Source organism: Hakea prostrata, chromosome 9 (assembly GCF_041222555.1).
Source record: "Hakea prostrata isolate BN-2017 chromosome 9, UWA_Hpros_2, whole genome shotgun sequence".
NCBI lineage: Eukaryota > Viridiplantae > Streptophyta > Magnoliopsida > Proteales > Proteaceae > Hakea > Hakea prostrata.
The window spans coordinates 6,653,011-6,669,330 of record NC_142608.1 but is presented as its reverse complement, the minus strand read 5'-3'; the positions used below and the strand labels follow the sequence as shown (position 1 = coordinate 6,669,330).

Here is a 16,320-nt window from a genome sequence, read left to right as displayed (position 1 = left end):
CAGTTAATTATCCAAGGGTCCGAATTAGAATCCAATTAGGATATGAATCTAATAAATTTCTAAATTTTCTCCAAAATTTTCCCCCAAATTTAGGATCTAAATCTAATAAATTCTTGAATTTTCTCCTATTTTTTCTCCCAAATTTTGTTGTTGTATTAGTCAAAATGATCAAGATTGATCTCAGACAAAAAAAAAATTATGGTTCTAAATACGACTCACATCTTCTACAATTCTCACCCCTTACAATTTCCTGTAATTTCTATCTAGGATTATGACACGTGGCAGTTAATTATCCAAGGGTCAGGACTAAAAATCCAATTACGAATCTAATAAATTCCTAAATTTTGCCAATGGAGGAGTAGTAGGATGGTTAGGACCCGCCGGGGAGGGTCTGGGTTAACTCCCGGCGGCATCAGTAATGGTCCCTACCCCAGATTGATCTCACAAAAAAAATTATGGTGTGTACAAGTCACATCTTTTAGAATTATCACTCCCTCTCACCCCTTGCAATTCCCGGAAAATTCTATCTAGGATTACGACACATGAAAATTAATTATCCAATAGTCATAATTATAACTCAATTATAGTTGGGTTTTTAACTCAATTATAGTTGGGTTTTAATAGTGACGATTAGGGGTTAGATAATTATCACAATCCTATATAGAAATTATGGGGTGTGGGAATTGTAGAGGATTTGAACCCGACAGAGTACATACATAGAAAATATTAAAGAGATGCATGACAAATTGATGATCATTCCATAGCTACGGAAGTTTTGCACTTCTCAAAGTATACTCTTTCTTATAATTCTCATCTTTAAACATCTAATATCGGGAAAACTTGAACAACCTTCAATTAATTAGAGAGAAATGATAATAAATAATTAAGAAAAAGGAACAGAAAAATCTACAGAATTTGTTCAACTCTCTTTCCTCCCATCATCATTTCCTTCCACTTGTTAAAGCTCCATGAATTTTTCGACAGCTCTTTTCCCTTTGATCATGGGCATTTTAAATATTGGAGATTTTCTTCTCCTTTGATCTTCAAGTTATGAAGCTCTGATATGACATTTATTGATGAATTTATCAGTGAAGTCAATATATTTAGTCCAAAGAGGTCGGAGACTTGGAAATGCTATCTCTAGCCAAGGCTTGGCTCTGCCATTGAAGTGGATGACACCAGCCCTTTCAGCATCTGCAATGCTCGTATTCTCTTGGTAACCAAGCCCCAGCATATGCCAAAATGGATCTATGATGTGAACATGGCCATAAAAAGCTATTAATCCAGGAGGTAATGTTCCCAGTTGCCAAAGACTCAAGTCTGACTTTAGATTCTGCAAACAGAAAATTGAACAGAACCCAGTAAGGAGACCAGAAAATATATGAAATCTGAAAAAGATTTAAGAATAATTATACCTTCTGAAGCCAGTTATGGTAGTTCTGACTGATATTTGTCTTCCTCCAAGCCTCTAGATCAAATATATTCATGCCATACGCCCAAGCACATTCATTAGGATCGAAATTCTCTGCTATCAAAGGATGGGAGAAATTCAGATAATTCTTAAATCTCTTGGTCATGACGAACTTGTCAGCACCACGGCAAGTCTGCACTGCTCCATTCACTTTCCCTCTCATATCAATATCCCATAAACGCGATAGATCAGTTTGAATCACAATATCATCGTCAAGAAAGACCACCTTTTTAAGACTCGGAAACAGCTGCAAAATTAATAGCGATACATTTTCTCAGACGCATTAACGCAAACATATAAAAGGCACTAACTAAGAGCTAAACCACTTACCTCAGGCAAATGTATACGTATGTGATTCATAAGCGAAGTATACTTGGGACTAAGCGCTTGCAGCTTCGACGCGATGATGTAAGGCTTCTCGGTGTTATTTGCGACAATTGCAGACGACCCACCTCTGAACTGTGAGCGAGCTTTCTGGTCCTTCTCCATCTCTTCAAGCACCGGAACTTGTCCCTTGGTGAACCAATCGAAATGGTGCAAAGCTTTAACCTCAATAATTGCAGGCGTCAATGGGTGCAGGGAGAACCATGCATGCATGGAATTATAGGTCTTTCGGTCGGTGATGATATGAAGAACAACCTTTTCTGGGCTTAAAGAGTTGCGAACCAGAGATGCTGCGACGACGGAAGCTGCCAAGACATTGTCGGAAGCGAAGACGAAGTGGAAGAATGAGTTGTCTACAAGGTAAGGTACAAGCTCTGGCGCCGGGAGCTGAAGCCGTGCGGCGGCGTTGGTTGAATGCTCGTTAGCCAGCCGAAGAGCTAAACAGTGAAGCTGTTTCGGAATGCTACTGGATGCCACGTGTCGGTATAGGTATTCTTGTATTTTGGCTGTTCGAGCCTTTTGCTCAAGTAGGGTCACCTGCGTGTAAAGGTGTCAATTTTTAGACCAAATCCTTAGACAACACCAAACCGGAACCGGCCCGTTTATGTCCGAACCGAATCAAACAAATGCCTGGAAGCTGAGGGGTCAAAGAACCTAGCAGTTTTGGGTTAGTTCGAATCAATCCATTAGTGGTCTGATAGACTGAACCGAATAAATTGAACGGTTATCTAAGGCAGAACCGTTTTAAAATTAATTGTAATTACATTGGTTTTTTAGGTTTTATCTTTTACAATTACATTTTCCTTTTCTAGTTTCTCTTCGTGTTGATGTGATTATCATTCGTCTCTTCAAAACCTCAAATGTGAGATAAATATGTGAATTAAGCGCTACTGACAATTATATTAGTAATCACTTAGACAAGCAATTCTAATAAAATGTAAGATCATTCTCTCATACCTTACTAACAGGTTGTATTATTGTCTTCTCAGTTACCAAGACCTTAGCTAGATTTTTCCAGCATATCAATCACTTTTGGTTTAACTTCATATTGTCAGCTTCCTTTTTATTGTTTTCATGCTATAACATGGCTGTTTCATTTTGATCTTTTGGTTGTTTTTTCAATTAAAATGGTAGGTTTATTTTGAAGGTGTTTTCAACCAGAAACTCTTGAACCCAAAGTGAAACCTCTCCAAATTGTACCATTGACGCCCCCACTTGCATGGTCCATATCACACCCATTTAAATGATATATATGATCCGTGTCACACCCAAAACCATTTTTAGCGTACCATTTTCGAACCACTTCTGACACAGTTTGCAAGATAGTTTGAGTTCAGCATGCCAATACCAACTTACCAAGTTAACACCCTTACTAGGGCTACAACAGGGTCGGGCTGGGTCAGGCTTTTGCAATCCCAAGCCCAACCCTATACATTCTAATCTAAATGGGAATCCATTCCCATCCTAACCCTAATTCAGGCTAAGGATTATTGTCCCCTAATCCTAAGCCCTACAAGGCCAAGCCAAGCTAATTCCTATCTTGATTGGCCATGTTTTTTGCCCTGGCCCTGGCTCTGGCTCTGATCCTAATTGGCCCTGTCCCTAGCCTTGATTGGCCCTATACTTGGCCACATACCTAACCCTAATTGACCCTATACCTGATTGGCCATATCTTTGTCCATGTTCCTAATTCATTGAGATCAAGCATTAACGACAAAATTAAGGCAAGGATTAGGCTAGGATTAGGGCTGGAATCAGGGCCAAAATCAAGGTCAAGGTCAGGACAAAAAATCAGGAAAAGGTCGGGATAGGCCTAGCGGGCAAAGAGTAATCTCAGACCGTCAAGGCCAGAATATTTTGGCCCTAACCCGCCCTCAGGCCAAAATCTTGAGCCCAAACCCTGAGGGCGGGCTTAGGGAGGCGGTCAGAGCCATCAGGGCCGAACTTGCACCCCTATCCCTTACCTTCTTAATCACCTACTTTGATTACACTTCCCAACGGCTACTTTGTGGTTTGCAGGATGATTTGAATTTCGGTCTACCAATACCAATTTGACACCCTTATTTACCTTATTAATCACCTACTTTGATTAAACTTCCCAACGGATACTTTGTGGTTAGCATGAATGGCATTGAGATAAGTAGTAACTAAGCAAAGGCGTTTAAAATTTGTAAGGTGGTTGGTTACTCACCATAGCCTTTAGCTTGACCGCGAAGGTCTTCGGGTCAGATTTGTTGTTCTTCATCTCTGCTACGAACTCCTCTAATGACTTTGGAACTTCATAACTTCCTGTTATATCCTCTCTGTCTCCACTTTCTTCCAAGATTTGATATATTTCTTCTGGAACCTGAACAATCACCGCAGCTTAATAGATACAAATATAACACATGAAGCATTCCATAGAGTCTGATTCAAAATTCTGGGCTTAGGAGATTTTACAGTTGATTCAGGTCTTCTCAAAAACTGCCTTCCAACGCACCCTACATCAGTGAATCAAAATTCACATTCATCATTACCAGAAGATCAAGTAAAGATTTTTCTAGATTCACCAGGCAATAAATACTTCTAACAGAGAAAATTAAGTTACAGACAGAAAGAGAGAGAGAGGGATACAGGGGGGTAATTAAGAAGCTACCTATGGTGGAGCAGTTGTTTTCGCCATCAATAGTATCCACACTTGTCAGGACGAACACTAAACGAAGTAAGAACGTCATGAATAGAAGAGAATAGAAGACCATTCGATAAGAAACCCTTCTAGATCCAACCTTCACTTTGATCAAATCTCTTACACCTTTACCAGGGAAGACAGTTACATGGCGCAAACTAGGAGATATCTGAAGCTTCATTCTGACAGACAGTAATGGAAGAAGGAGAAGAAGAGATAGCACCAGATTTAAACTCACTGAAAGTGTCTTTTTTGTCTCTCTGTCTCTAACCGTCTCATTTGAAGATGTTCAGCAAAGAACTTGATTGAATTGCAGAAAACCCATTTCAGAAAGATACTGTAAAAGGAAGGATGCATGTTGCCATCCTTTACCTAACCTTGCTTAGAATTTAGGCTAAAAAAAATTCATGCTTGTTGGTGTCAATCTTTGGTTTCAGAGCAAGAAGGGTTGTTCAAGAGAAAAGGACTTGGGACTTGCAGGGGTGTTGTCAATTTCATAAATGTGACAGATTACAGTTCTATAGTTTTGGCTTGGTTTTGAAGTAGGGATCGATATTGTGTTTATATATATTATTTTTGTTTTTTTGGTTAAGTGTTTTGATGTTGCTTCGCTTTGAATCGCCTTCAAAATAGTAGAAAGAGTTATGTTTGAGTTTGATGGAACAGCATTTTCTAATGGAAAACGACCCATCTCAAACCTCAACAACGAGAGCTCCTGAAAAAACTCTCACCAGACGGTTTGGTCTATGGCCTTTGGAGTTTGAAAAAAACGTTCAAAAAAGTGAAATTACAGGGAAACCCTTACCGAATTGACGAAGACCTCTCCATTGCATGGGCGTTGACGGTCTACAGGTGTTAATTTTGTTGTTGGCTTCAAACTACTAAAAAAAATTTTTTTTATTGAACGAAAAAAAGATAAAAACTTTTAGGAGATTTTTACCCAAAAAAATAAAAAGAAAAACTCTTACGAGGTAAAAGTTTTTTATACCATGAAAAGGTAAATATAAAATATTATTTTTTTATTAAAAATATTAGAATTAAATTTAAGGAGTCCAAACATTAGTAAATATAATATTTATAATAAATAAAATTGCAAATTAACTTAAAATAAATAAAGTGTCTTGAGCCTGGATATGATATATAAATTGTTGGGTAAATTGATTTATAAGTTTTACCAACACATGAAATAAAAATTATAATACAATTGAAATTTGAAAGTTCTTTTCAGATTTGAAGAATATTATCTTAATCAAGCAAATTGCCAACAAATATGAGATTGAGCTACATCTCGAGTACTACTTTTAAAGGTAATTGATATACTCTACTGCAAGGGTTTGCTTCGCACCACCACCTCCAAGATAAAACACCCTCCACTAGAAAGTCAAGGTTCTTCTTATGCCTCTAACGAGTCAAAGTTATAACTATAACATTAAAAAACAACTTGAAAGAAAGAAATGAAACTTTTATGTAAATCATTCTTAATTTAATGTTGATGCAGCAAGGGATAATGAAAACATATTGTTGATACAAAATCCTACTTGTTCTTTCCTGTCAAGTTCCTGCAAAACATGTGCTCGACCTTAGGGGGTCAAGGTACGTCTTCAACGAGCAAGTCAATACCAATGATATATGATCTCAACTACTCAATAGAGAATTCAAGTAATTGATAATTGATAATACATAATATGAATATCTGCATTCTTAAGTCTACATGAAGTGCTTATATAGTTTAAGTTTCAGAGTTAAACTTGGAATGTAACTCTAAGAAGAGTTGTGTTAAGAAAATAACTTTAGGAAGAATTTTACCTTAGATAATTTTTTTTTTTTTTTTTGGTAAACATCCTTTTAGATAATTGACACGTAATAGAAGTTTATCTTGATCAGGCTCCCTTGGCATGATAGTCAGACCGGACTTTGATACTATGATCAGGATAATTATACTAAACCCGTTGGTCGGACTGAACAGGGTAGAATGACCATTTTAGTCATTAACACATATAAAGGTAGGCGTGCATGTCTGGTTTGGGTTCTTGGAGGAGGTACCGTAGCGGCCAATTCTTGTCAGTTTTAGAGATGGAGGCCATCGGTGTTTTTCTTTTCTTTTTTTTGGCTATTCAATTAGGATTATCTAAAGAGGTGGTTAAGTCGGATTATAAAGCTGCTCTTTGTGGCCAAGTTCATTATCTATAATGGACTTTTAATAGCTTAGCTCAGGAGACTATGTGATTAAGTAGTTAGTTTGAGATTTTGGTTTTTAGTTATGTGAATAGGGGTAAGAATACAAAGAATCCTAAATATATATTTCGGTTTATGTAGAGTCTGGTGGCAGTGTCAACCCCCTTTAGTTGTAAGTCCAGCTCCCTGTGCCTCTAGAAGTTTTTCTTTAGAGAACTTAATCTAAGTTATCTTTTTTATTTAAGGAAGAAAGAAGAAAAAAGAAAGAAAGAACATATAAGCAAGATTTAAAGTATCGGTATCGAGTATTGTATCGGTTAGGTGATTTTAAGAGACGTATCGTCCTGTATCGAGTATTGTATCGCTCTAGCTAATGTATTTTAGTCTAATTTAATAGAGATATATATCGATATGTATCGTATTGATTGGGTCAAATAAAGATACGTATCGGCTAGTATCGTATGGTATCGTGGGATACTTTAAACCTTGCATACAAGTATGCAATATGTGATCTTCACAAACCTCTTCACTAAGTGAAAAATTAATTACCTTGTCTAATTCTCCACTATCATTGGATAATCAACTCATGGAGGTGCCAATAGGAATACACGGTCAATGCCACAATGATAATACCTCGTCACCCATGATCAAGACCATGGATGATATTTAAAACTCACTAATAAATTCTAATGAATATTCATAGCTCATCTCACCATTCATGATCAAATCCATAAAAGGTGTTTTGGGCCTTAATAACCATTACCTTAACTAATAGATTCTCCATAGTTACATAATAATAAAAATAAAAGAAGATATATAAAATTCTAAAATTTAGTAAAAATAACTCTAATATAAGTAATTAAAAGAAGAAACTAAAACATTGACTACCCAAAAAAATTAAAATAATGATTAATCATATTAAAATAGCACAAGGTTATTAATTCGACTCTACATACCCTTGGAGCCACTCAAATGAGATGCTTAGTACTCTTCATAACTTTCAATGAAAGTTATATGATTCTCATTCAATTCATATGTGACTTAGTATGGACTCCAAAGACTAATCATGCCAAAAGTTTAAGCACTCATCGGTAGTTCACACACGCACCAAAAAAAAAAAAAAATGTTGTTGTACCACTGTACTATAACTCTACTACTATTTTAGCCCCTATATCTTTTGTCTACAATTACTAATGCCCCCTACCGTTATGTTCCATTAGTTAACTAATGATGTGACATTTTTATATAATTTTTAAAAACCCAAGATAAAGTAGATAACTCTATAGTTATCTCTTTAATTATTTACCCTCCTATCAAATTATAATACTATCCTTTGTTAAGGCAATGGGGAAAAAAAAAAAAGATTTATCTTTAAATTTGTTATTTGTGAGCATTGAAGAATGAGAGAGAAACCATAATTGCTTATTTGCCTTGTCCTTGTTCTTCACGGATCAAAAGTAGTATTAGCCATTAGAATTTAACTGGGAATAGAGCTATAATACAGGAGGCAACAGTAATTAACCTAAAAAAATCATATTAAATTCTATTAAACTTTTACCCAAAAAATGAGGAATTAGTTGTAAACCAGTTGCATCAACTCCATGAGATAATGAGCTACTTGTCACAGTCTTAGTTCTTAACTAAACCAACCGCGCTGGCACTTAGCATTTACTTACACTAAATCAGCTAAAAACCCAATTAGAAAGAGTAAAAAATAACTTAGAGCTATAAAGAGAACGTTGAGGAACTTGTATTTGATCACTTGTTTGATGGTTTGTACAAATGATTTCCTCCCCTATTTATTGGTGAAGTGTGATACAATGAATAATTATGATTATGTATAGGTGTCTATAATCTAATGGTTATGAACATCCTAGTGGATCTAGGGACATTTCTAGAGATAATATATTTTCTAGTTGTCAGATTTCTCTAAAATCTCCTCTCTTTTTTCTAAAATGTAGGTTAAGTGTAGCACATTAATAACTTTTGCTAAGTTCGGCTAAGCCATGTGTAACCCACTCATATTGACCATTTAGTCCATAACAAATTAAGTCATGTCAAGCCATGTCATACTATTGCCTGCTCTTTGAATTTTTGCTTGCTTTTAATGAAATGCTTCTGACCAAGAAAAAAATAGTTGCATCAAATCATGAACAAATAGAAATCATTATAAAATAGATTTTATTCAAAATGATTCTTATTTTAATTGATTCCTATCTTATCCGGTTTGGTTTGATTTTATCACATGCAAATTGCACCCAAGTTGATAACCAGAAACACGTTGATTGACATCCTTTGGTTAAAACACTTACTTTGCATGCCAATGAGTTGCATAAAATAATTATGTTTTTCGATACAAGAATTAGTAAATATTTTTTTACTTTATTTAATTTGAGGTTCCTATAAATCCCCATAATCGTCCTTTGAATAATCATGGATCTAATATTCAACTGGATGGTATTAAGATATGGGAGGAAACCAATAACAAGATACATATACTAATTAACTTGTTTTTCTCTTGTTAATCCAATCAATGTATTTTATTCTTAGTGTTCCATGGATTACTGGAAATGATTGCTATCAAGAAAATAAGACAACAATGCAAGAACAAGGCTGCATGCAAACTGAATTTTTTTATTACAAGAATCAGAAAATTCATACACTATTTCTTTTTACAATACTGTCATGCAAGAGAAATTAAAAAGATTGTTGTAACTTTTATAGTTTTATTTGAAAATTGAAAAAATTAATTTTCTAAAGATTCACTTAAATGGTCACTATGTGTCTCTTTTGAAAAGCTACTTTGATAGCTAAGAGACATGTCTCTACAGGAAAAGCACTATATCCCATTGGAGACAAAATTTTATGATAAAGATGATGGGTACAAATGTCATTCAGAATCTCTTGCTAATGGTTGTCATTAAATCCCTAGTTTTAAGGAATAAAAGGTTAAATTCTAATTAAAAACTATTTAAAAACTAATCACGATCCTTGAATTTCTCCTTATATATTCTCTCCTATTTTCATTTATTTTGTTCTCTTGCCTCTCTTTTATTTTTTTTCTCCTTTTTTTTTCACACGTCAAAATATTCAGTAAACTTTGAAATTTTTCTAAATCTTCTCCACATCGGTATTCATTCTCTCTTTCTAATTTTCCTTTCTCTCTACCTCCGATTTTTTTTATTTACCTTACCCCTACATGTAATTGACCATTACCTAATAAATTATTTTTTATACAATGGTGGAAGACTATGAACTATTTGAAAATGGAAGGTTAGGTCATAGCATTTTCCACAAGATTATTAAAAACCAGATACCATATAATCATGATGGTTACCACAATGTATAAACCAAGTGGAAGTCAACTCTGATTAATTAACTTCAATTTCATCCACATTTGGTTTGGTTGAGTCACCAATTTAATGAACAATTTTGAACAATTTTGAAATTAATTTTGAAATTTTGAAATTAATAACCTTTATGACTGTTGGTTTAACCAATGCTTAACTACACCTCTCTTTTTCAGAGTTTGGGAGTTTGGGGCATTAGGGTTAGGGTTTATGTCGGGGGGGATTGAGAGGGGTCGATCCTAGCCACCGCTTCGGTAATTCCTTTCCCTGCAATTTTCTGCTAAGTTCATGAAACATTGTAAATTAATAAAATTCAATCCTTAAAGTGTAAAACAAAAAACTAATATTTAGACATCAATCCCTCATGCTTAAGTAATCCAAAGGTTACCCAACAAACTAGAGTTTAAATAAAATTCAAATTTATGGGTGAGTTTAAATAAAATACAAATTTATTAATTTAAATTGGATAACTCATCAAGATTACTACTTGACCGCACGATAAACCCCCTCGCAATTGACCATTACCTAATAAATTATGTTTTACACAATGATGAAAGAATATGAATTATTTGAAAATGGAAGGACAGGTCATAGCATTTTCCACAAGATTATTAAAAACCAGATACCATATAATCATGATGGTTACCACAATGTATAAACCAAGTGGAAGTCAACTCTGATTAATTAACTTCAATTCCATACCCATTTGGTTTGGTTGAGTCTGACCAATTTAATGAACAATTTTGAACAATTTTGAAATTAATTTTGAAATTAATAACCAATTTAATGGTTATCATCCTCTTGACTTATGACCGTTAGTTTAACCAATGCTTAACTACAGCTCTCTTCTTCCTATACGTCTTTGTCCTATTCAATTGTGTATTTTGAGCCGGTTAGTTTACAATATTCATTTTTTACAAAAAAAAAAAAATTAATAATATTCATTCAAAACGTCAATTGATCATATTGCCGTTCCATTTCTGTTGGTTTCCATCTTGTTTCTTCTTCTTTCACCACCATTTGCAAATTAAAAAAGTAATTGTAGTATGGTCGGGTATAACCAGGGGTGATGATTTTGTTTATTTTTAGGATATCTTATGCATTCATAGTCCTCTTTTAGTAGAAATTAGTTGTAAACCATATTAAAATAAATGGCAAAACTATGATACATAATTCAAAAAGTTATATTCAATATATTTTTACCTTTTTATTGGTATCTCTCCGATGTCTCAATGTGAAGCTATGTAATGCTGTATTCATAGACTTATGTCTTGTCAAACAATGTATACCTAATACAGAAAAAGAAGGAGGCTCTCCGCTCCATCTCACTAAGTAGTGCTATTCCGTCTCACTAACTGGGTCCGGTTCTTCTTTGGTCGACCTAGGTAGGTCTATTATAAAATATTCATAACATAAACAAGGGACTAAGTTTTTTTTGACCATGATTCAATCTAGTTGAGTGATTTTGGCTTGACTTGTGCTAAATCAAATTTGAAGATAGCCTAGGCGGCTTATCAATTGTGGAGTGACCTTTGACCCTGGCTTTTATGATGACCTCGGAATTGCTTTATCATCTTGGATAGTCAGAGAATGGAATATTTTGATTTGGTTCATCAACCACCATTTTCTATAGTCGAAAAAATGTTCTACACTTATTCAAGAAGTCACCATGTTTTTGTGGTTGAGAAGCCATATGCTAAATCGCGAGGTGAAGAGTTGTTCAGCGAGCAAAATATTAGCAGTAATGCTTGTGTTGGATCAACGCCTTTTGTTGTCCGATCTTGCCCTCGGTCCTCTTATACTTTATTTTGTTGTAAAATTCCTTGATTAACCTTGATTGTGGTTTTCACATTTTTTTCAACTTTATCGGAGACTCCTTTGCTTTGTCTTCTTGACCCTGGTCGGTCTATTTGAGGTCGACCATAAGTCACTTGGTAACGGTGCTCCATGTTCGGACCAAGGGACTAGATTTTCTTCTTAATCAAGCTTTGATTTGGTTGGGCAGAGTTTGGTTTGATGATTTTGCTCGACCAATGCTGCAAGTGGTGCATTTATGGGGATAAGATCTTTTGTATCATCTCCATTTAGCCAATGTTCTAGTCGAATGCATATGAATTTTTATAGTGCTCGAACCATTGATATGGTCGAACTAGTTGTGGTCAAGCAGAATCATCAAACTGGTCGAGCTCTTAAGCTTTCATTTGAAGTTGTTTGGTTGACCTTGTATTGGCCAAGCATTATGTTAATCCTTTCATAAATCCTTTAGTCTTCTTCATTGCCTCTTTGGCTATTGAATTATCATTGATCGTCCTCCTCTTTGATTGAAGCTTTAGCCAAGTGCCTTGGTTACCTATTCTTGACTTTGCCAAGTTGCCATTGGTTACTTGTCCGGTATATGTAGATATATGTTCAAGTCAGTTCGATCACTTCCCCCAAGCATGGTAACTTGGGAAAGTGAATTGATGCTAAGCAGCAAATCAGGTGTTTGCTCAAGAACCAAAACTTACATTGATGCTTAACAGTGACTCAAAGATTTGCTTAGGAAGCAAAATTACATCGATGCTTAATAGCGACTCAAAGATTTGTTTAGGAAGTAAAATTTGATGCTTAAGTCTTTATCATCAATTATTTGCTCTATTGATTTGAGCATGATAGCTTCTCGAGCAAGGGGAGTTCCCTTATGATATGGTCTTGCTCTTTCTTTCTCAAGCAAGGGGAGTTCCCTTAGGATATTGCCCTGCTCTTTCTTTCTCGAGCAAAGGGAGTTCCTTTAAGATATTGTCTTGCTCTTTCTAAGGGGAGTTCCCTTAGGATACTACTCAACTCTTTCTTAGGTCTTACTCTTTTGTGAAGCCTAATTTCATAGGTCTTACTCGTTTGTGAAGCCTAATTTTATAGGTCATTTTCTTTTTGATGCCTAAGGGACTTAGGTCTTACTCTTTTTTATGCCTAAGGGACTTAGGTCTTTTTCTTTAATTTTGATGCCTAATTTCTTAGGTCTTACTCTTTTTTATGCCTAAGTGACTTTAGGCCTTTTTCTTTAATTTTGATGCCTAATTCCTTAGGTCTTACTCTTTTTTATGCCTAAGGGACTTAAGTTTTTTCTTTTTTGATGCCCAAGAGACTTAGGTCTTTTTTTTTCGATGCCTAAGTGACTTAGATCTATTTATTTTTGATACCTAAGGGACTTAGGTCTTTCTCTTTTTGATGCCTAAGGGACTTAGGTTTTACTCTTTTTTATGCCTAAGGGACTTAGGTCTTTTTCTTTAATTTTGATGCCTAATTTCTTAAGTCTTACTCTTTTTTATGCCTAAGGGACTTAGGTCTTTTTCTTTTTTATGCCTAAGGGAATTAGGTATTTCTCTTTTCGATGCTTAAGTGACTTAGGTCTTACTCTTTTTGATGTCTAAGGGACTTAAGTCTTTCTCTTTTCGATGCCTTAGGGACTTAGGTCTTACTCTTTTTGATACCTAAGGGACTTAGGTCTTTTTCTTTTTGATGCCTAATTTCTTTGTCTTTTTTTTTTTTATGCCTAAGGGACTTAGGCCTTTTTATAAAAAAAAATTTGATGCCTAATTTCTTAGGTCTTACTCTTTTTTATGCCTAAGGGACTTAGGTATTTTTCTTTTTTTTTTTATGCCTAATTTCTTAGGTCTTAACTCTTTTTTAAAGTTGTCTCTTCCCTACTCCCCCGAGCATCATAGGAGGACTCTTCATCGAGTTGTTATGTTTAATCCAGTTGAGAACTTTTGCTTGTATGGTCGACTATACATCGAGCTTCGATACTTGTAATTTTGATGATATTTTTCTATCCATGAGCTCAAAGGCTTTGAAAATATTGTATATAACACTTTTGTTGTAGAAACAAAACACATTGTTGCTGCTGAATCCATACTAGCTGACTTAAGAGTAATATTGCTTGATATTCCACATCCAACTCTAGGTTGTATATGGTGAATAATCTTGATCATGTAAAAAGAATTTCTGCATATTGAAGATTTTAAAAATTATTAGAAAAAGAAATAATGATAAGAAATCTCTGATATAGAGTCATCTTCTTCGAAGAAGATGAGAACAACTCTTGAAGAAGCTCTATTGTTAGAATGAGAATTCCGCTTTGAGAATTCCAGCTTGAATTGAAGAAACAGTAATTGAATTTCCGAATGCTTGTCACTTGGGAGTCAGCATCAAGCTAGTTGTCTAGTAAATTGCCATCGGAATTTGAAGGGAATAGCTTGCAATTTAATTCCTTTGGCCTTTTCTCCGTGGCGGATTTTTTGTTTTGAAGTAACCGAGTCTGATTCACTGCTTCAACATCTCGAGTTCTCCAGGCAATAGAAGAAATTCTGGAACTGTCTTTGATTGTTATGAGGTGCAGTGTTACTGTCGCCTTCAATCCCAATAGAGTTGGGTTCGAGAAGATGCCTTTTGATCAGTGTCATCTTTGCTAGAAGACATTTCATCTTCTACTTTGGAGGTCTTACCGTTGTACTCCAATGATGAACTTGTTTCTTTTGGTGTGATATATTGTAATTCTTGACTAGAATAAGCCAAGACGCTTCTTCGCACGCAAGGATAAGCTGCTTTTGTTCTTGATTTTTGATGACTTCTTGTATCCAAATAGGTTCCATGTTATTAAAGACTCGGACATCACTTGGGTTCAACGTGAAGTTCTTCTTGGAATGGTAATCCAGCCATGTTTGGTTTATTTGTAGCAGCGATAAAATCCTCTTGTTCAAATCATCTTGGTCTTTTCCATCCGATTGACAATTAGTAAAACCAGTTTCTTGTGTGGTAGCAGCTTGTGATTGGTTTGAAGCCTTGAAAATCAAACTCCCCTTCCAGCTTGGTTCTCTCTTTGCAACCGAATCTTGAGTTAGATTGCCCGACTTGGCTAAGGCCAAGGTAACCAAAGTCGAAGTTTGCTCTCAGAGAATTTCATTGTCAAGATTGCCTTCTGGACAGGTACGTTATTTCAAACCCTCCTTTCATCTGATAGCCATGAAGTTGTGTACCTACAACTGGATTTTCAAATACAGAAAATGCATGTGCCATGATCAACACTATTACTGAATTGGGACTGAGTTCCTTCATTCGCATGCCATGGAATAACTCAAAAGCATCAGAATAATTTATACTCCAAACATAACCAGAAATCATTGATGTCCAAGAAACCAAATCTCTATGAGGCATCTCATCAAACACTTGATGAGCATGTCCAAGACACCCGTTCTTCAAAGAGATCTTAATCAATGTGTTGCAAAAATACACATCATATTCAAAATGTGGCTGCTGCTACTGCTTCTTCTTCTTATTCTTATTGTGTTGACACGCACTTGAGTTCATAGATTTCGAGTGTTCTGGACGTCTTCTGCAGTGAGTTTCCTTTGTAATTCCTGGTCACAAACGCTGGAAATCGAAACCTATTCATAACTCCTTCTTTAGTTATATCAGAGAAACAAGACTCCCTGATGGAAGCGGAAGTGGCGAACACATGATCGCAGACTATCCTTTTGCCGGAGAAGAGTGACTTCATTGTAATCCTGACGGCGTTGAAACAGGTTTTGATCTTGAAGTGAAGAATTTCCCCGTCCATCTTTTGAATCTTCGAAGAAGAGAGCCGCTCGATTCCTAGCTTGTATAGAGCTTCGTAGACGATAGATTTCCTTATTACCTTGTAGATCTTGATGCACTCTCATGATCTCCTTTTTCCACCCGGTTTCATATGTTGCTTGTAATATGCTTTGGCAAAAGTCAAAAATAAAGAATCATGAATCTCAATCAATTCTCTTTTTTTTTTTTTTTTTTTAAGAAATCAATTCTCTTAATGTAACCGCCTTTGCAAAAAAAACAAAACAATAGTTAATTTACCGTACCGTATCATAAATTCTCTTTATGTAACCGTACATAAAAAAAAAAATAATTTAATAATGACATTTAATCATGTAAATTGGGTAAATTTAACCTTGACGAAAATGTAACTTCACAAAACCGATGCAATTACTCAACTTTGTGGTTGGTTCTCATAAATCTGAGAGAATTCCCACCAAACTTCGATTAATTCGTTTGGCAAACTCGATTTGAGAATAATTCCTCAAATTTGATAAAAAAAAATAATAATGATTATTTTAAGAAAAGGGATGTACAACCTATCTTATGGTTAAATTACCGTAAAGGGAATTTGAAGACAATATTACATCACGAGGGAATTTGTCGATCACCTCATATTTAATCATTATTCAAAGGGTTGATGTAGCATTCCTGATCTGATTTGC

General features: G+C 35.2%; 1 protein-coding gene across 1 annotated transcript; it reads right to left on the bottom strand.

The window, feature by feature from the left end:
• Positions 1 to 749: 749 nt before the first annotated feature.
• LOC149004337 (putative galacturonosyltransferase 12) lies at positions 750 to 4,812 on the bottom strand. The gene is made up of 6 exons (XM_089168349.1): positions 4,491 to 4,812; positions 4,295 to 4,335; positions 4,047 to 4,202; positions 1,802 to 2,392; positions 1,416 to 1,718; positions 750 to 1,333 (listed from the first exon to the last, which is right to left on the bottom strand). Exons 1-6 carry the CDS (start codon positions 4,699 to 4,701, stop codon positions 1,049 to 1,051), a joined length of 1,587 nt encoding a protein of 528 aa, XP_089024475.1. The 5' UTR covers positions 4,702 to 4,812; the 3' UTR covers positions 750 to 1,048.
• Between the last annotated feature and the right edge of the window lie 11,508 nt (positions 4,813 to 16,320).

Coding starts and splice junctions, on each gene's coding strand:
- LOC149004337 (XM_089168349.1), bottom strand. CDS start 4,701: ATGAAGCTTCAGATATCTCCTAGTTTGCGCCATGTAACTGTCTTCCCT. Junction 4,203..4,294: donor TGAGAAGACCTGAATCAACT/GTAAAATCTCCT, acceptor GTGATTGTTCAG/GTTCCAGAAGAAATATATCA. Junction 2,393..4,046: donor CGGTCAAGCTAAAGGCTATG/GTGAGTAACCAA, acceptor CTTTACACGCAG/GTGACCCTACTTGAGCAAAA.